A 21607-nucleotide genomic window follows, 5' to 3' on the forward strand; every position below is an offset into this window, starting at 1 on the left:
TTTGTGCTTACAAAAATCTTCAAGATTCTTACTCTCCAACTCTAGAGAATTCTAATTCCTCTCAAATGAAATTAATTGTTTTTACAAGCCAAAAACTGTCCCTTATATACACTTTCATATTCTAACTAAAGGGTAAAACAATAATATTTTCAAATCCCCTAAACTATGCCCTTAGTCTAATTAAAATCCTTTTTTTTCAAATGGGCTTTATATTTCCCTAGGCTATCCTTAATTCGAGCTCCCTATCTTTTAAAACAAATCGGGTTGGCTAAATTAAGTTTTAGATGATATACTGCGAGGGATCCCGAGCTCCTCCTTTCACGGCTCATCTCAAAATTTAAATAAAAACAAATTGAGAGGTTGGGGATTCAAAACGCTCGATCACTTTTTAAAGGATTTGCCACCAACAGTACTAAACGAAATAAATCTACCCCACATCAACATGCCAACTGTGCATGCAATGTCAATGAAACTTGAACTTGCAATGTCATGCTGATATCAACATTTGCACCTGCTCAACCCTTTTTTTTCAAATAAACTTTGACTGGCCATATATCGTCTGATTTTGAGATTGTCTTTTGGATCCTGGATCAATGTTCCAAGGAAAAAACAACACATGTTACTATAGTCAGTGTGGATGCTTGTTGAATTGAAAGACATCTTGTAGAAAAATAGTCACAAGAATACTACATAGTGCAAAGATGAGTAGACATTCAAAAGGAAAAGTGGAGACCCACAACCTGAGGGAGGAAGGATGCACACATGCTGAACTGAATAGAAGAATGAAACTACTTCCACCTCAAAGTATTTGAGTTGGCATCCAAGATTAGCTGTCAAAAAAAATAAATTAAATGTTAGCTTTATAGATGATGTTTATATTTTAATTTCAATACTATCCCACAATATCATATACCTTTCAAAAGTGTAAAGTAGCTTAAATATTTTTGCAATGTCTGATTCATATATATGTGTATATGTATGTATGCATGTATGAATGGATTATTTAATGGCATTCTAAATTATATAAATGTTTATGGATTATTCAATAATATTTTTAAGTGCTTTTATTAATTTATAACAATTTCTTAGATTTAGTAATTAAATAATAATAATAAATATATTAAAAAAACTTAATTATAATATCAATAATTAAATGTAAGCAACACCAAAAATAACTCAATTTTCTATTAAGTAAAATATTTATATAACACTAATATTATTTAAAAATAATAGATACATCACATGAATATAAATTAATTATATTTTTCTTATTTCTCTATAATTATTTTATAAAAACTATAAAAAATACTCTATAAATTAGTTATATTTTTTATTCATTGCCTTAATTTATCCCTCTCCAACTGATTTAGAACCTACTAAATTGAATTGTTCCCTTATTACATCTATCCTTTTTAACTTAGATTTCTTCCTATTACACCATCATAAATATATAGGACCGTAATAAAATAAAATATTAAAGCACTCGTTACCTTTGGGAAAGACGATGGAAAGCCCTTACTATGCTCCCCTCTTCGCCCATCACTACCCACCCCTCTTTTATTTTCACATCTTTCTCCTCGCTCGATGCCCGAATTTCGTATCGTTTTGACGGAAGCCAATCTGAACCTTCCCGGAACACGCCCATCCATACCCATTTTCCACTAGTCAATTCGGTGTGAGAACGAGTGCCTCCGTTTGTAACTATATGGAAGTTTAAGGTGGGACAAACATCATCTATAATAAAACATATCAGAATGGCATTGGCATTTTCGGAAGTCTCCGGCCTGCTGAATTTTAAGCCTCCGAATGATCCAGATTCGACTACGTTTTTCAGAGGAAAAGAGGTAAAGAAGTTTTTCAGCGAGCCCACGTCAATCACTGACCTTGTGCATTTTATCAATGCTCTTGGCGGTGTCTGCGTATTGTTTGTAAAGGACACAGGCAGCACAAAATCAGATGCCTCACAATAATAAATGGACTTTTATATTTTTAATAAAATTATTTTTTATTACCTGTCTTTTACTGATGAATGGTTCAACAACTGCTATGTCGTTCGCTGCGACTACCAGCGACTTCAATCCCTCACGCTGCTCCAAGTTGACTCTCAACGGCGCCTTCAAGCAGGCGTGTACTTCCAGCTCATCCAATTTAATATCTTCAAGGAAAGTTAATTTTACAATTGGACAGTCATCTATCTGGAGTGTCTCCAATGATTTCAGACTTTCTAAGCCTTCTATCTTCTCCAATTTGTGGCACCCTATCAATTCAAACTTGTATAGAGAAGTTAATTCTGCAAGACTTGGAAGGGTGTTCAATTCTGTACAGCCATCTATCTGAAGTGTCTCCAATGATTTCAGCCTTCCAAAGCCTTCCATCTTCTCCAATTTGTGGCACCCTGTCAATACAAACTCCTTTAGAGAAGTTAATTCTGCAAGACTTGGAAGGGTGTTCAATTCTGTGCAGCGATCTATCCGGAGTGTCTCCAATGATTTCAGCCTTCCAAAGCCTTCCATCTTCTCCAATTTGTGGCACCCTGTCAATACAAACTCCGTTAGAGAAGTTAATTCTGCAAGACCTGGAAGGGTGTTCAATTCTGTGCAGCCATCTATCCGGAGTGTCTCCAATGATTTCAGCCTTCCAAAGCCTTCCATCTTCTCCAATTTGTGGCACCCTGTCAATACAAACAGCGTTAGAGAAGTTAATTTTGCAAGACTTGGAAGGGTGTTCAATTCTGTGCAGCCACCTATCCGGAGTCTCCCCAATGATTTCAGCCTTCCAAAGCCTTCCATCTTCTCCAATTTGTGGCACCCTGTCAAGTCAAACTGCTCTAGAGAAGTTAATTCTGCAAGACTTGGAAGGGTGTTCAATTCTGTGCAGCCACCTATCCGGAGTCTCCCCAATGATTTCAGCCTTCCAAAGCCTTCCATCTTCTCCAATTTGTGGCACCCTGTCAAGTCAAACTGCTCTAGAGAAGTTAATTCTGCAAGACTTGGAAGGGTGTTCAATTCTGTGCAGCCACCTATCCGGAGTCTCTCCAATGATTTCAGCCTTCCAAAGCCTTCCATCTTCTCCAATTTGTGGCACCCTGTCAAGTCAAACTGCTTTAGAGAAGTTAATTCTGCAAGACTTGGAAGGGTGTTCAATTCTGTGCAGCCACCTATCCCGAGTCTCTCCAATGATTTCAGCCTTCCAAAGCCTTCCATCTTCTCCAATTTGTGGCACTCTGTCAAGTCAAACCGCTTTAGAGAAGTTAATTCTGCAAGACTTGGAAGGGTGTTCAATTCTGTGCAGCCACCTATCCCGAGTCTCTCCAATGATTTCAGCCTTCCAAAGCCTTCCATCTTCTCCAATTTGTGGCACTCTGTCAAGTCAAACCGCTTTAGAGAAGTTAATTCTGCAAGACTTGGAAGGGTGTTCAATTCTGTGCAGCCACCTATCCCGAGTCTCTCCAATGATTTCAGCCTTCCAAAGCCTTCCATCTTCTCCAATTTGTGGCACCCTGTCAAGTCAAACTGCTTTAGAGAAGTTAATTCTGCAAGACTTGGAAGGGTGTTCAATTCTGTGCAGCCACCTATCTGGAGTCTCCCCAATGATTTCAGCCTTCCAAAGCCTTCCATCTTCTCCAATTTGTGGCACCCTGTCAAGTCAAACTGCTCTAGAGAAGTTAATTCTGCAAGACTTGGAAGGGTCTTCAATTCTGTGCAGCCATCTATCCGGAGTGTCTCCAATGATTTCAGCCTTCCAAAGCCTTCCATCTTCTCCAATTTGTGGCACCCTGTCAAGTCAAACCGCTTTAGAGAAGTTAATTCTGCAAGACTTGGAAGGGTCTTCAATTCTGTGCAGCCATCTATCCGGAGTGTCTCCAATGATTTCAGCCTTCCAAAGCCTTCCATCTTCTCCAATTTGTGGCACCCTGTCAAGTCAAACTCCTTTAGAGAAGTTAATTCTGCAAGACTTGGAAGGGTGTTCAATTCTGTGTAGCCATCTATCCGGAGTCTCTCCAATGATTTCAAGCTTTCTAAACCTTCTAGTTTCTCCAATTTGGGGCACTTTGTCAATTCAAACTTCTTTAGAGAAGTTAATTCTCCAAGACTTGGCAGCCCATCTAATTCTGGACAGTAACATATCTCCAACTCCTCTAATGATCTGAGACTTTTTATACTTTCTATATTCTTCAATTTTTCGTAGCATCTCAATTCAATTTTTTTCAGAGAAGTTAACTCTGTAAGATTTGGAAGGGTGTTCAACCCTTTACAATTATTTATCTTGAGTGTTTCCAATGATTTCAAGCTTTCTAAACCTTTTAGTTTCTCCAATTTGTGGCACTCTATCAATTCAAACTTCTTTAGAGAAGTTAATTCTCCAAGACTTGGCAGCCCATCTAATTCTGGACAGTCACATATCTCGAGCCCCTCTAGTGATCTAAGACTTTTTAAACTTTCTATCCTCTTCAATTTTTTGCAATTATTCAATTCAATTTTTTGCAGAAAAGTTAACTCTCCAAGATTTGGAAGGGTGTTCAATAATTTACACCCATCTATCTCGAGTGTCTCCAATGATCTCAAGCTTTCTAAACCTTCTAACATCTCCAGTTCGCCGCAGCTAAACAATACAAACTTCTTCAAAGAAGTTAATTCTGCAAGACTTGGAAGCCCATCTAATCTTGGAGAATAGCGTATCTCCAGCTGCTCCAGTGATCTAAGTCCTCTTAAACTTTCGATCTTCTTCAAATTGTCGGCATCATTAATAACTAACTCTTTTAAAGCCGAAGGAACCTGCAGCCAATTTTCGATACGATTAAAACATACACGGCATAAATTTAAAAAATATTTACTTTGAACAGTATTTTAAAGTATCATAAAGCAAGATACTTACATCCGCATCACGCTTCCACAAACCTTCTAATTTCGTAGAAGAAGATAGGGCTAAAATTCTTAAATTTTTCAACGAAAGCCAGGATGGAAGACTTTTGTGCTGAAAGCCACTCCAGCCAAGGCAGACGAGTTCTTTTGCTAATTTGCTATATTTCTCATTAATAAAATCTCCCTCACCAATAAAAATCTTTAATCCAAGCGAGCCGGGCTGAAGGCTACGCTCTCCTTGGTTTGTTTTTATTATGACCTTTCCTTGCCCGAGGTGGTAATTGCAATTCTCACCAAATGCATAGGCCATTCCTCGGACTCGTACTGCTTCCTGTCAAAAATAAAAATAAGAAATACTGATTAGAAGGCAGGCTGAGAGAGGAGCTTGTTCCCATGTAGAAGTAAGAAATATTTTAATGCAATAGAAATATGTTTAAAATTTAGAAGGCAAGCTCAGGTAGGAATTTGTTCCCATGCCATGGTTAATAAAGCTATGAAAGAAAGCACTAATTTCACCTGTTGAGGCTGAATCTCGATAATCTGGCTTTTAGACCAAAGACGATAGGGTGATCGTTTATTGGCAATCTCCCTCCCCAAATCTCTCAAATGATCATGCATTCTGATGAGATTCTCCTCGTCTAGCTCAACAAGACATTTATTCACGAGCCTTTGCCAACCGTGCAGCCCATTCCACTCTGATCCGTCCCATACTGCAATGGCCCTACTGCTTCCCCATCCAATGAAGAAACATGCTACATCCAGAAACATCTCTTTCTCTTCATCATCCAGAGTATCATAGCTTATTCTGAGCGTCGATTTGATATCTTCTGGCACTATTCTGGACAATTTGTCGAATTGAGACTGCCAATAGTTCTTGTCAGACTCCCCACAGAGCAGACCCCCTAAGACCTTGAGTGACAAGGGAAGACCATGGCAAGCATCTATGAACATTTCAGAAAGATCCTCAAATCCCAACAATGGAGAGGGTTGTCCGAATGCATACCAACAGAAAAGCTGCTGGGCGTGAGTGGCATTCAGAGCTCTGATTTTATATACAGCAGAGATACCCCAGGCTTTAAGAACACGCAACTCGCGTGTGGTAACAATAATCAGACTGCCCTGGCCAAGGCTCTCCCTTGGTGGCAGCAGAGCATCTAGTTGGTCTGTGTGATCCACGTCATCTAAAACGATAAACACGGGAACAGATCCCAAACGGCTTCTTAGAATCTGTTTGCCTTCGTCTACATTGTCCAAATCATCTTTGAAGCCAAGGTCCTTCAAAAGCTTTTTTTGTTTCTTAAGCAATCGGTTGTTCTTTGCAGCTTCACGAACATCGGAAAGAAAACTTGAGCGACCGATGGACAGGCATTTCTTGTTAAAGAGATGCTTAGCAAGGGTGGTTTTGCCGGCACCACCCATCCCCCAGATGCCCACCATTTGAATTGGCATTGGCCCAGCAGCAGATTGAAGTGCAATTATCTTGTTGTTAAAGTCTTGTTCCGCTTCATCCAAACCCACGGGATGCTTGGCAACATCTATTCGCATCTTCTTCAATTCTGTTAATAAACGATTCACCACTTCCATCACCGCCGCCTCCTCGTCGCTGAACAATGACCATACGGAACACCATTAAATAAACTTGAGGCTAAAACGATTTGAAAAGATTATTGTCAATTTTAAATAAACATATATACTTTAGTCACTTCTCATTAATATTTAAAAAAATGTTGTAAATTTAATTTATTTTGTATTTTATGTTTTAATAAAATAGAAGATTTGAATTTAACACCATCTAAATATCAATTTTAAAATCAATATAAATAAATTTATTACGATGTAAATAAAAAATAGAACACAAATGATTGAAAAGATTAAATCCATAAAATAATTTTTATTTTATTTTATTTTATTTGAAGTGTTATGTGCAATTTTAATTTTATTTCTCAAATAAACATCAATCATTATTTTATTAATTCTTTTGTTTTAATTTTATTTTGAAAAATGTACTAAATATGAATATAAACATATTAAATATATCTAATTTTTTTGGATATTTTTGAATTATTTTTTTATACACTAGCACTTGCATCATAAGGGAAGCAATACATGTAGAAAAATTAAAAGCTAATATGTCGGAGAGCACAATTTAATATCAAGATGATTGATTAGATAGAAAGAAAGTGTGAGATGGTCAATGTGCTGGATTATAGTGATGCAACAATGTGGATAACAAGATTTGAAAGATTTTGATAGTAGAAGTAGAGATAGTTAAATTCAGACATGATAGTAATGACTTGGAAGCTTTATGAAAATATTGAAGGGGAAAATATTTAGCATGTGGAATAAGTGGAGATAAATTATAAAAGTTGCAATTTTAGTTGCTAATTTTTTCATATTATGCATCACATTGCCCATTGATCCTAGCCCTAAATTGGGGTAGGACTAGGGCGTGGCGCCTCGGTCCTCACTGGGACCATGGCACCACGCCATGGTCCTCCTCAAATGGGCCCTATTTCAAACCCATTGCTCCATTTCAAATTTGAGTGGCAAACCTTGCTCTGTGTTAGCCTATGTCAGAAAATCAACATGTTTTATGATGGGCAAGTACATAAGGAGGCCTTCCCCTCCCATTTTGGATATGGTGAATTTGGGGGGCGCACAAGAAATCAAGCATTCAAGCATTCATTATCAAGCATTTTTTGAGGTCTTCGAGGCTACATATTCTTTATCTAGCCATTGTGGAGCAACTTTACATCATTCCTATGAAAGCATGTGTGTGATTAGGGTTTTGTCATGTTTGTGCTATTTCATACAACATATGTGATTACATTCAAGAAGCAAAGCATCATTATCAGTCATTGTAGATTTGAGGTATATCTTTCCATTGTTTTATTTAAGTATTTGCAATATTTCATTCAAGGTTGATTCCTCAACCGAGATTTGACTAAGGCAAACCCCTATTTCCAGCCTATTTTCCCTTCTTTCTATGTGTCGGAAGCAAATACAAAGTTGCGATCTTCATAATAAGCTTTGTTCACAGAGAGAAATCAATCCCCCTTCGCTGCGTAAAAAGTGCAAAGGACCATGGCAACCACCAACATGGTCCAGAAATTTTAGGAGTTCTTTCAGGGATCGGATCTGAGTCGGCTTACATGGCTCGGTTCCAAGTGCCTAGCTTAATCTTGCAATTGTAGCTCATTGTTTTCATGTTTTTACCTCCATTTCCAGCACTTTATCTTAATTCAACAATTCAACCCATAAAAGAGAGGTTCCCTAATTCAATCCAATTAGTATGAACTCTAAATCCTTGTTGGTTTGTGACTATATCTATTGGATTCCAACCCTCTTTTGAATGTAATTGGTCCCTAAGAAAAAATTAGTGGTTTTCATCCTTCTTGTGGTGGAAACCCTAATTTTTCACCGTTACATAGGGTTGCATCCAAAGTTTAGTGTTAGCTTCTCTATAACATATGGAAGAACCAATGAGTTCTAGATAGTAGAAAAGTGGCTCCCATGCATGTATGTCTCCTAAAGAAAGCAAGGGACACCACCAATCAATTCTAGATAGTAGAAAAGTGGTTCCCATGCACCTAAGTCTCCTCAACAAAGCAAGGGACACCATTGTAAGGAAACTCAGGTGTGGAAACAGCTTCCTGCACTAATCTCTAGAGTAAAGTATTGTGCAAATTCTTTTAAATCCTTACAATTTCAGATTCATTAACTACTTTAATAAAGATATTGCAGCCATATACCATGCATACAGAAAATAGAGAATGACACAATGATTTACCCTGGGGAAAACCTTTCGGTAAAAAACCCCAGCACTCCAAAACCTGCACAATGTATTATCTTCAACACAACGGTTACAACACACTTGCAATCCAAGTTCTTTCAGGAGACAAAATCCAGTAGCACGATATCATACCAACAATACACTCTTTTCGTATCACAGTCTGTAACCCTAAAAAACGCTTATGCGCTTTCCTTTTTAGGGCAACCTCCAAAGATAGTCGTATTAGGGTTTTATAGTACTCAACTTTATCAATTGCCACATGTCTTGCATGTCTTCACCCGTCATTGAAATCTCCTAGAAATAGCTCTTACGTGTCATAGGAATCCATCATAATCGTTTCAGCCATGATCTCCTTACACACAATTCAAGATGCCGACACATCAAGTGGAGTGACACATCAACATGCCAACTAGACATGTACACTCACACTTAATTACATTATTTGCAAGAAATACATTTTACAAAACAAATAATAAGAATAGGAATTATCCAAGGTTGAGACACCTTATTCCTAACAACCACAACATAGCCCCAACTGCATCTACTTCATCTCTTCTTCCCTTAATAAAAAATTATGGGCCAAGGAAAAAACTCATCTCCTAAAACTACATCAACCATTTATGTGTATGCATGGATATGTTTAAATATTAAATATTAATTATTTCACGTGTAAATGATTATCAAAGATAAAAGGTTTTTATGTACATGATCACAATATGAGACTACATGCTTTCACACGATTGTATACTTATATGTTACCATTTAAATATGTTGGCCAATATTTTTAATATTATAGTTTTAATTGTTTTAGTATATATTGAATGTATTTTTCTTTTTATTTATGCAGAATAATACTTGACAATGTAATTAATGTTTACAAATAATCAAAATAGGTTAATGAAACTAGAAGAAATATATGCTAATTTATTGAAAAAAAAAGATTAACCACAATTTATCAAATTCGCTTAAAATTTTTAAATGAAGGTTGACAGAAGAAATTCCAAGAAAAATATTTAGAAAAAAAATTGTATCCATAACTCTTTAGGAATGTAGATTATTTATTATATCAGCTCCCTTATATTTATACTACATGTCTTTATTTAACTCATAAAAAATGAGATTACATAATACTCTAGGCACATAAAAATAAAACATTCCATTATAATTGCTTGTTAATATTAGTATAAAATTTTCAAACATAATTTTTTAAATTTTAAGTATAGTATTTAACTTCAAATTTAAATAAAATATCTTATCATTTAAAAAATATATGTTTTATCTTTAAATTGTCAAATTATACATTAAACTTTTAAGTGAATGAATAAAAAAAAAACATTTTAGAATAAAAAATGTGTAATGGGGTATCATTTAACCTCCAATGGGAAGAAGAGAATTAAGGCACTTACTATTCTTAATGATGTTACCGAATTCAACATGAAACTTCTTGAAGTGCTTATTTTCACAACTAAAGCACTTCTACATTGTACATATCCTCCTTTTCATGCTTAGAGAAGGCTTCTACATATATTCCTTTTCTCCAATAACCTACCTTAAGTCCAAAGGCTCAACATTTGTCGTGCAAGTTTTCACTATAAATACTAGTCCCACCAAACACTAAGTGGATTGTGCATAGTGCTCTAAAATTAATTGAAGTAAGTAGACATGACTTCTTGTAAAGCTCTTAGCAATAAATTGCCAAACTTGAACACATATTCATTGAAAAACACACATGCAATCTAGGAAATTGTATATAATTCTAGTCATCATATGTTTGACATCTTATTGATAGTGATTTATGAATACATCATATGACACATGTTTTTTGTTTTAGGTGAGGAGGTAACAAAAATATTAGATAAGTAAAAGCTATTATGTAGATCAAAAGTTGAAGTAGGCAAGATAGTTCTTAGAGCATCAAAAGCATGTGATATGGTATGCACTTATTGTTTATATAATAGTAGTAGGTTGGACAACTCTTAGTCATCAAAATCATTTTGTAGGGTCTCATTTGGGTTGTCTGCAATGTTTAGAAGGGAAGAGGTTGTTAATACATACAAATTGAAACAAAGAAAAATGCTACTAAAAATAAATTGGTGTTTGAATGCTTCATAGGCTAAGGCTAAGAATTTGTCATAAATTGAGACCAATAGAAATACTTGGAAAATAAATAAAGTTGGCTTAATGCAAAAATGCTTGAAAAGGCTAATGGTAATGGTGTGATGTCAAAAGATGAAGTTGTATCTAGCATATTAACATAGAGGAAAGAAGTAGGAAAATTCTATAGCGGTGAATGAGTGGAAAATAATTATTTGTTGATGAAAAGCACAAGAAGTGTAGAAATATTTTTTTAATAGAAAGTGATTTTTTTTTTAAATGGTTTTATTTTGGATTTTTTTCTTATGTGTAATTTTTCATATGTCTGTTTAAATACTGCAAACAACCATAATAGGGATAGTGAGGGAATACAAGGAGGGAAAATAGTTATGAGGTCCTCTTCTAAGCACATCATCTCATGGTGGTTACTAATAGTCTCATGAGGCCAAGGGGGTGCAAGGAGCGCCTCACCCTTGGGCTTAGAAGGGAAGGATGTTTCAGACATCTTATTGTATTTTTCTCCACAAGCCTCCACCATGATTGATTATTGGATTAAGGAGTCCCAATCATAAGGAGGTGAATAAGGGTGGTATGATGAGGGGGAACGGTCATACGATACCTCACTAGGTACAACCCCTCATGTGGATGTTGGAAGGGCACATGAGGCCAAGAAGGATGGTATATTCACTCTTGGGCCTAGGGTAGAGAGTTACTTTAGGCACCCTATCATGTCTCCTTATCCTAACCCTCTATGGTTGAACTCCATTAATGAATTAGATATACCCTATGACTAAGATAATATTCGTGTCCCTTGTACATAAGACCTATGCTTTTGATTTAACATAATGTTCCTAATCTTAGTAGGGAAGATATATTTTATGAATTGTGCTTCAATGATTATCTAACACAATTGTAGGGCCTCAACCAAAATCTTTCTTGTTCAACAATTCGAGTTGGTAAATGATATCTCTAACTTTATTTCATTTCTTGCTTTAATTGGAAATGTGATTTTGGGGAAAAACTAGAGCATTTACAAAAGGGGACATTACAATAAGTTATGCAATTGTAAGCAAGCAAAGACAAAGAAGTTTGTAACAAAGGTGTTGAAGAGGAATGAGAAGGTAAATGATAATGGTAGAAAAAAAAATCCCTGCGTGAAAGAACCATTCTCAGAATGGGAGGTCATTGGGTCAAGGATTAGCCAAGGAGTAAAACTATTAAAATAGGGAAAGATAAAATCCCTTGCAAAGTTGCCAAAAGTATTAGTGGATAAAAGACCTTTGAATGAGATCTTCCAAGAGTTACAAGGAGTAGAGGTAGATGAATGGAATGATGATAAAGAATATAAGAGGGATGGATTTGTTGAGCTATGTTACCCCAAGAAGGGGAAAGCATTGAAGATTACAATGTAGAAAGATAAGAGTTGGAAGACTGTAATTTGAAGGAACACAACCTATCACAAGAGGAGGCTCAAAACATTGTGGCAATGGAAACAGTCCACATCGTAGAGAAAGCTACAACACAAATGGAGATATTTGGGAGCCCCATATGTGATGAAGATTTAATATTTTTAGAGAACACAACTTGCCAAAAACAACTATGTGTATGCCTAGAGAATCTCATTAATGAGAAGGGAGCAAAATCTCATCATTTTCTTAAAGAAAGAACAAGGGTGAAGGAAGCTACAATAGAGATGGAGATCTCTGGGAGCCCCACATGTGATGAAGATTTAATATTTTCAAAGAACACAACTTTCCAAAAACAACTAGATGTATGCCTAAAGAATCTCATTAGTAGGAAAGGAGTAGAATATCATCAATTTTTTTAAAGAAATAACAAGGGTGATTGAGAAAGGAAATAAAAGCGCATACGTTTGTTTAGCGACAAAAGAGGACAATAAAGAAAATGAGGTTGACTAGTGGACATCATGCGAAGTCAAGAAACATACCTCGTAAAAGAACTTGAAAGCATGCCCAAGTGGCATGATGTGGAGGAGGAAGCACTTTATAGGAAATTTGTATTCCCTCAACATTAATTTTGTTTAAAATGATTTATGTGGAGGAGATACAAGTGGTGTAAAGAGAAATGATGATTTTCAATGGGGAAATCTCTTAAGCCTTCAGGGAGCTAGGAAAAGAGGAAGAAGTTCAACTGGCAAAGGAGCATTTCTATTCCAACAAGTTGTTGGAAGTGAAAGAAGAAAAAATGTGATGATTTGAAGAGATCTACTTTGGTGCAAGGGAACATTGTGGCTTGATTCTTCAAGTTAGGACGGTTCTAACATCTATTCCAAACTCTTTCTTTGATGTTTGATGTAGTAGCATCTTGAGATAAAAAACCGCTTCTACACCACCAAAAACTGTAATAATTGAGTTGTTAAGATTCTTAATGTTTTAATATGTTGAACTTTTCTTTCATGTAAATATGTTTTGAACTAAGGAGGTTCAAAAATTTAAAGAAGAAGAGAATGTTGCAAACCAACTCCTCACAATGAGGAGACACAATCAAACCAATTTCTCAGGATTAGGAGCCATAATAAGTCTATATTTACTAAATTTGGAAGTGATTTTTAACCACTTAGACTTTTGGGGGGAAAGCAATTGAGTGGATACTATTTCTAGAAATTAGAGTCCAATTAGAGGGTGGTCATGAGAACAATTGGAAATATTAAATAGAACGGGTTAAAGTGAAGGATAGGTAGAAATTCTTGATGAGTTATTCTTTTTGATGGGGAAATCCTGACTTAGTAACAGGCTCTTTCTTATCTATAGATATATTTTTTATTAGAAAAGTAGAGATTAAGGGTCCTGATCTTTTACATCAAACAGGGGTACTCACCCTGAAAAACCAATAGAGGCCACTAAAGGCACTCATAACACACCCTCTTTCTTATATGTAGATATGTTATATCTTAATATTTTCAAGATATTGTGAAATGGAGAATGTGTTCCTCGCTATGTGTCTCCTATTTTCATATCTGAATGTTCTTCAATTTTTAATTTGCATGTATTTGTGAAAAATCTGTGAATGTTTGAAGTTTTTAACTAAGGAACAAACCCCAGGCTTGCTGCATTATATAAATAGAACAGGCTTCTTGAAAAAGACATCTCTTAATATATTTTACATAATTTTTCTTATGGCAAATATGTTAGAAAGAAATTATGAAATCCAAAATATTATTCTTAAATTATTTTTACATAATCATATTAAAAATTATGCATTGATAATTGTATGTATTATTTCAAAAGGAACAAACTTAAGGCTGATACATACAGTAGACAAAACGTAAAGAACCGCCACCAGAAAAACACGCAAAAAGACTTGATAAGCTAAATGAAAGACCATTTTGTACTTACCCTTGCTTTGTAATGATCTGACCTTTGAAAAAGGAAGCTCTATGGAGTGCCCACTTCCAGCTTTCAAGCTGTTCTGAGGTGTACCTGCTCAGGTGGAGGAGCATGCAAGCACAACAGAACAAACTTATTATATATGACAGATAAAGAGAAGAAAATGATAATAACTGAGAATATCTGATCATAAAATATTTCTTAGTATATACTGGCAAATGGGCATCTAGCAGACAAGCAGAGGAAGAGTATTGGAGGTGTACCTGTTCTTGATTTCATAGTTTTTGAAGGCTTCTGCATAAATCCCTTTTCCACTCGTCCATCTTAAGTCAGAGGGCTCAACATGATAGAAAATGGGGATGAATATGATGTCGGGTAGTTGCAGTATAAATGCCAGCTCAGCCAAACACCAAGGGGATTGTGCATAGTTCTCAGAGAAAATGGCTATGTGAACTGAAGAAGTACGCATTGCTTCTTTTAAAGCTGCTGGGAAAAAAATCCCAAACTTGAGCTCATACTTGTCCAAAAACACTCTCAGTCCAGTGAGATATAATTTATTATAGATACTGCTAGCAACCGTGTCTTTTACATCCCCTCCATGATGATTTATAAAGACATCATAGGACAGTTGTGTCATTCTGGAGGAGGATTCAGCAGGGGCAGTTGGGCCAATTATTAAGTTATCAAAAGGGGCTTCCATTATGATTAGATACAAACTGAAACAAAGAAGAATGCTGATAAAAGCGGCTCGGAATTGGAAATGCTTGACAGGCTAAGATGGGGCTTTTCTGTAAATTGAGGCGAACAGAAACCAGGAAAATATATACCTGACTTAATGCTGAAAAGCTTGGAAAACAAAAGGCTAATCTAAATGTAAACGGAGTTGAGTTGCATAGAAATAAGGAGGAAAGTGGAAAGCAAAAGGCGTAGCAGAGAACAACATTTGTTAGGAAAAGAGTAGGAAACATAGCTAGTGGAGAAGCATCTTTTATGTCGCTTTCTTTCACCGACTTTGCCCACTAAACCATGTGAAAGGGCGCGTAAAATGAGGAGGATGTGAGAAGTGGGGTCATGTTGAATGCTTTAAAATACAAGGTGAAATGAGTAGATAGAATTTGGATAGATGTGGTTTATGGACGAAAGCGCGTTCACAAGCATCTTCATCGTGTGAACGCCCCCGTTCAAAAGTCAGTCTTGTACCGTCACAGTATTATTAACTAGAAATTGCACCGTAGTGTGCATTGAATAGGTGTGGAAGGTCAATTAAAGCAAAATTTGGTTCATTCATTTTTTCATAAATTCGTGTAGTACATGAGATCAATTGTAGGTAAAATTTAGAAAATGATGTTGCTTATGCAAAAAAGGTCTCAATGGAGAAGTGAGTTTCAAATCCACTTTTGCATCCCTCTAACAAGATTCCAATTATAAGTGTTCAAAACAAAACTTATTTTTTTAATTAGGAAGATAATCAAGTTTCATAACCAACAGGGTCATGTTACGTTTGCAATAAGTGAAAGGGAGAGTGAGCTAGAGGGGTGATATAAAAAAAAAGAGAAAGAGAGAGAGGTAAAGACATAAATATATGAATATGGAGAAAGAGGAGAGAAATATAGAGGTAGAAAGGAAGATAGAGTGAGAGAGGAAGATGATAAAATAGATAGAGAGATAAAGAGATGTAGAGTGAGAAATAAATATATAAAGATATGGAGATAAAAGAGGTCTATAGAGGAATATGGAGAGATAAAGAGATATAGATGGTGAGATAGAGTGATAGAGATATAGAGATATAAGGAGACAGAGAGAGAGCAGGAGATGGAAAGGCATACAAAGATTGATATATAGATATAGAGAGAGAACTATAGATAAACAAATAGATATGAAGGGAGAGGCCTGCTAAAGGTTTTATTGCTTGAAGTATAGAATGTTTAAGAGTGGTCTGGATTTTTGATCACCCAGTTAAGGGGAGAGCATATTCCTTCCACTTTCGAAACAAAGCAATCAATTTGGTTTATTTTATCCTTTTAAATAAGTGATTTGCTAAAATCTATGCAGAGATGTTGCTCTACAAAAACATGATGTTCATTTTATTCCTCTAAAAACAATGATTTTCTGATCTATACAAAAGAAATGGTCAACAAAGCAAAGTCGATGTTTTTGGTCAGCAAAAGAAATCGATTAAAATAAAATGGCCCGCTCCACCTGTAAGAAAATTATTAGAGTCATGCAAGCAAACCAGAAAATGTTAGATGATTTTGGAGGACTTCCACAAGTCTAAAATTTCAGTTTGGTTACAAATTTTTATTTTTATTTTTATTTTTATTTTTCTGTCTGTGACACGCTACAGAATGGACTGTACGTGCTACAATAAAAACTAGATGCGCTAAACTTATGTTTCTCTGCGCTATACTGTTTCCTGGATACGCTACTCTGTGCATTGGAAGCGCTGCTCTGTTTTTTTTTCTCTTTCCTGCGCTGAGACCTACAAGACAATTTGAAATTTGATGCGCTAATGTTTGAATCTCACGCGCTCTATGATTGTTTACAAGCGCTGAATTGTGGGGTGGATGCGCTATTATGTTTACCGCATGCGCTACTCTGTGTTTCGCCCGTGTCGAGACCTACAGGAAAATATTAGTAGATGTCATGCGCTAAATGAAGGACTTCACGCGCTAGAGTATAGACGCCACGCGCTAAACAGTGAGCGGGATGCGCTAAACTGTTAACCAGATGCACTAGGGAATGTTTCCCACACGCCAATTCCTGTTTCCCGCGGACCTGCAAAAGTGATTAGTTTGAAAAACCGATTTGTTATTTGGGGTCAGGCCCTACGGTGGGAGCCAGAAATGTATGCGAGAAAAGTGGTTTGATAGAATTAAATATGTGAAAATATTTCAAAATACTAGTCCACACACACACACACAGGACTTCTTGGTGCAAGCTATGGAGTAATAACGTATTACTCAGCTTCCCAAGGAGGGTCCCATGGTTCTCTATCTCACAATGTTCCTCAAACCAATGTTTTGCTCTCAGATCACTGAGCAAAATGGCTCAAGGATGGCAAATGTAAGAACAAGGGATGCTCTGATAGATTTTAGCATGAGATGCATTATAGGCTAAGTATGATTTTAAAATGCAATAAACTAAATGATAAGATGACAAGATTAGTATGAATACTATCCTAGCATACTATATTTAGTCTATGATTGAACTAAAATGAAAAAGAAAGTAATCTAAACATGCATATTTAGTCTACTTCCTGATTTAAAGAGAGGCTAAATGATGAGCATATATGAAATGAAAGCTTGAATATATTTGAGCATAAGTGTGATGCTACAAATTTGAAGGATGATTGTTAAAAATACAGGAATGAGAGCTCTATTTATAGCACAAACAGGGCAATGGATGGTCAGGATTGAAAGGTTTAATCAAGGGCCAAGTTTGAAAGTTGGGGATCCATGTTTGTAATTGGCACCAATGAAATGGTGACAAGTGTCAACATAGGGTTGGATTGAGAGAAGGGGTTGGAGACATTGAATGTCTGAGAAGACCTCATAGTTATCTAGAGGGTAAGGGTCAAGCTTAAATTAGGATTACCCACTGGATTAGGAGTTAACCCAAGGATAAACCTTTGTGCAAATGATTAGGAAATAATCATGGTCAAAGCATTAAAGGCCTGATGAGACCCTTGGGTTGGGTAGAGGTTGAGTCAAAACAAATGTTTTAACCATGTAGGAGGGTTTGGGTTAACCGTTAATGGTTATTGGAGACTTTGTGGATTAAGTGGTTGAAGGTTGGAAGCTTTCAAAGGTTATCAAAGACTTTGAAACATTTAGTGGTTGAAGGTTGAAAGCCTTTAATGGTTATCAAAGACTTTGAGGCTTTGAGAAGTGACTTCCCTTTGTTTAGGGATGTGACAAAGTTTAGAGGAAGGGTTAGGTTAATTAGAAGTGATTAGAAGATTCTAGAAGGGATTAGAAAGGGGTTTGGGATTTTACAAGTGGATGGGGGGGATGATAGGATTTAATTGATTTAAATGATTTAATTCAATTTGGTTGCAATTTGGGGAAATTAAATAAATTAGATTTATTCAATTTAGGATAACTATTTAATTAAATTTGAATTTAATTAAAAGTGGCTAGGAGGATTTAATTGAATAAAATGATTTATTCATTAAATGGGTATAGTGAATTTTATTTAAATAAATTGAGTAATTTACTTAATAAAATGGAAGAATGTGGATAATTTAATTAAATTGGATTTAATCAAATAGGGAAATGAACATAAAATATTCATTTAGGAATATGGTCATTTTTATACGTCTACAATATATATATATAGAGAGAGAGAGAGAGAGAGAGAGAGAGAGAGAGAGAGAGAGAGAGAGAGAGAGAGAGAGAGATTCTAATTAAAGAAAGAAAATAAGTAGAAAGAGATAAAAAAATAAAAATTTAAATATAATTATTCTACAATAAATTAACATTTAATAAGACAAATGTATAAATTAAATTAATTCTATTATCTTTTAAAATTATTATTTGTAACTTCATAAAAAAATATTAAAATTAAATTTGAACTTAATGTAAATTAAACCTTATAAGAAGAAGGTGATGATTAGAATAATTTAATAAAAAAATAAGATAAAACATCTTAATAAAAGAAGATATAAATAAAAGATAGATTTCTAATTCAAAAAAATTAATATTCTACAATAATTAAAATTTTAATAATACAAAGAATTATAAATTAAATGAATTCTAATAATTTTGAATTATTATTTGTAATTTCATTTAAAAACATAAATAATTAAAAAATATTTTCACTCAATGAAAAATTAATCATTTAAAAAATTAGAAAAAATAGCAAATTCTTTGTTTTCTAATAATTTTGTCCTTTCCATTTTTAAAACTTCAAAAAAATATGGAATATTCAAATAAAAGAATATACTATTAAAAGATATTACTCTTTAAAGCATAAAGTAGTAGATTTTTCTTTAGTGCACATTTTTTTCTAATTAATTATATTAAAATATGTTTTCTTAGTTTTTTATCATTTTTAAATAAAAATAAATTCATTTTCTAATTAATCAAATTAAAATATGGTTTTTAGTTTTTTATCATTTTTTAAAAATTAATATTAATATAAACATACAATTGAGATCAATTCAATTGTCTTACATCCTTCTAGTCAATTTTGAACCATTGATTCCAATAAGTAAGTTGAAAACTTCATATAGGGTATCCCTTCGGCATAAAAATAAAATTAAGTTTACAAAGAAATCATATCCTTATCTCGAGAGTCAATTTTTAATTTAATTTTGTTTATTTTATTATTATTTTTTTAAATGATGGTCTATTTTTATCTTTTATAGAAATTAATACTAGCAGTTGCATCTTGGTGTGCAATGGGTATGTGGAAAAAGTGCACAAGTTGAAAATTTTTGTTTTATATTTTGCATACATTTAGGCAATAGAGGGAGTCAATTATTATTAATATTTTGGGAGAAGTGTCCAAGGGGTTGAGCTTAATTGGTTCTCATTGTGGAGACCCAAGTTCAATTTCCAATAGGGACATCTAAGATGAATTCTAAGTTGTGACTCTTGGCCTTCCATAAAAATGGGGAAGGTCTAGGGTCAATTTAATCAAACATAATAATAATAATAATAATAATAATAATAATTCAAAATATTGCGGCTTCGGCCTATTACCTACCAAAAAAAAATAAAAATAGGAGAAGTAATTAGTCTGTCGAAGCGAACTTTCGACATGCAGAAGGAGGGTTTGAAGTTTGGTTGGGGAGATGAAGCGGCCGCTGATCCCCATCCCCGAGAAGATCCTTTTGGCACTAATATGGATCATGTGCCTTAGTGGGTGTTTCAGAATGGTCAGTGGGTGGACATGGCTACTCGGCATAATGTTTCTTCAGGTTTTCCTCTCCATGGTGTTCGTGTAGGGAATGAGGGTTTGCCCTGGGTTACAAATGTTCAGTGTGATTTCCATTCTTTCCCATCTTCTGAATATTTTCAAGGGTTTTTTTGACACTCAGATGGACGGGGCCATAAAAGAGGGTCAAAGGCTCTTGGTGTTCGGCAGTCTAGTTTGAGGGTTGGCAATTTTAGGGCTTCCCAAGCTGTTAATAAGGCACGACATTGGGTGGCAAATATGGAACCTAGGGTTGCTCCTGTAAAACATACACCAGGTGCCTCTTCAGGGAAGGAAAAATTGGAGGAAGTTGTTAGGAACCGGAAAGGCAACTGAGAGGGGGGTGAATCAGTTGTCAATGAATTTCAACCCAATTATAAATTACTTCAACTTAATACTTAATACCGGTAAACGAATCTTAATGTCAGTTAACAGATTAACAGTGAATATAAATACTGGTGAAACTTAAAGCATGAAACAGAAATAGAAACAACATCCACAACACATAACAAAAAGATTTTTGAGGTGGAAACCCTGTAAGGGGAAAAACCACGATGGGAACCTTACCCACAATCAGATGATACTACTGCAGATAGTATGTGTATACAAATGGGGTCTGCACATGCAGAAAGGCCAAAGGCCTAGAGCGCACTACTCAAATGGGAGTCACAATGACTACAGTAGGATGGTTAAATCCTATAATAATATACTGCTTCAAAGTGCATCTGCAATGCTGGATTCAGTATTGGTTTAAGCTTTGATAAACACCTTCAAACCTTCCTCTAACCTTCAAATGACGTCTACTTGATTTTCTCTATGATCTTCAATATTCACACATACCAAATACCACACAATATTACATCTTCATCTCACAAATGAGATCTTACATTTATACCAAACCTAAGACCAAATGTGTAGGTAGGCTCACTAAGATTATTACATTCAAATCAATTACAAAAGAAATCTTAATGCAATACAAGACGTCGGCTTCAATACAATAACCAATAACAAATCATCTCCATAATGTGTTGTGTTGATCTGGAATAGATAACGTGTACTGGAATCTAGACCAATTTGTCGGTAACAACAAATATGTCAACCCGATTAGACCAAATACCAAAACACCAAAACACCAAAACCAAATATCCAAACCATGTCTTTGACATAATCAAGTTATCTCTAGATGATAACAAGTCTTCATCAATGTCGGTGAACCATATATCAATGACCGTGCATAAGTCACTATCCTTACTGGTGAACACAATGTGTCGGTAACATAACCATATCTCTCCAGAAGAATAAGTGTTGACATCAATGACAAAACTAATGCAACATGTCCATAATACCAACAATCTCCCCCTTTGGCATTGATGGCAACACTAGATGGAAAAACATCTAAATGCCAAAAACCAAAAACCAACAAATCTCCCAAAATAGAGATCAACACCAGAAATCAAAAACCAAAATGCAGAGAGTATAAATCTCTCCCCCAATGAATAATCTCCCCAATAGGATAGTGTTTTTCCATAGATATCTCTCCCCCTTTGACATCAAATGCCAAAGCAATAAAGAAAATATACCATAACATATAA

The 21607-nt window shown here is 35.1% G+C and overlaps 1 protein-coding gene across 2 annotated transcripts; it reads right to left on the reverse strand.

The window, feature by feature from the left end:
- Positions 1-8: 8 nt before the first annotated feature.
- LOC131073791 (disease resistance protein RUN1) lies at positions 9-15050 on the reverse strand. Of its 2 annotated transcripts, none has more exons than XM_059211016.1 (8): positions 14354-15050; positions 14106-14183; positions 5379-6465; positions 4876-5193; positions 2013-4775; positions 1491-1915; positions 741-830; positions 9-559 (listed from the first exon to the last, which is right to left on the reverse strand). In XM_059211016.1, exons 1-7 carry the CDS (start codon positions 14794-14796, stop codon positions 827-829), a joined length of 5118 nt encoding a protein of 1705 aa, XP_059066999.1. In that variant the 5' UTR covers positions 14797-15050; the 3' UTR covers positions 9-559; positions 741-826. The 2 variants fall into 2 exon arrangements, with proteins under 2 accessions (XP_059066999.1, XP_059066998.1); XM_059211015.1 differs by having other exon boundaries at positions 9-585.
- Positions 15051-21607: the final 6557 nt, after the last annotated feature.

The sequence above is a fragment of the Cryptomeria japonica genome, chromosome 9 (genome assembly GCF_030272615.1).
Source record: "Cryptomeria japonica chromosome 9, Sugi_1.0, whole genome shotgun sequence".
In the NCBI taxonomy this organism is placed as follows: Eukaryota; Viridiplantae; Streptophyta; class Pinopsida; order Cupressales; family Cupressaceae; genus Cryptomeria; species Cryptomeria japonica.

What these genes read in the sequence shown, in the direction of transcription:
- LOC131073791 (XM_059211016.1), bottom strand. Translation starts at nt 14,796, where the DNA reads ATGGAAGCCCCTTTTGATAACTTAATAATTGGCCCAACTGCCCCTGCT. An exon ending in CAGATCATTACAAAGCAAGG is followed by an intron (nt 6,466 to 14,105) that starts GTAAGTACAAAA and finishes GTCATTGTTCAG; the next exon opens with CGACGAGGAGGCGGCGGTGA. An exon ending in CATTCATCAGTAAAAGACAG is followed by an intron (nt 1,916 to 2,012) that starts GTAATAAAAAAT and finishes AACAATACGCAG; the next exon opens with ACACCGCCAAGAGCATTGAT.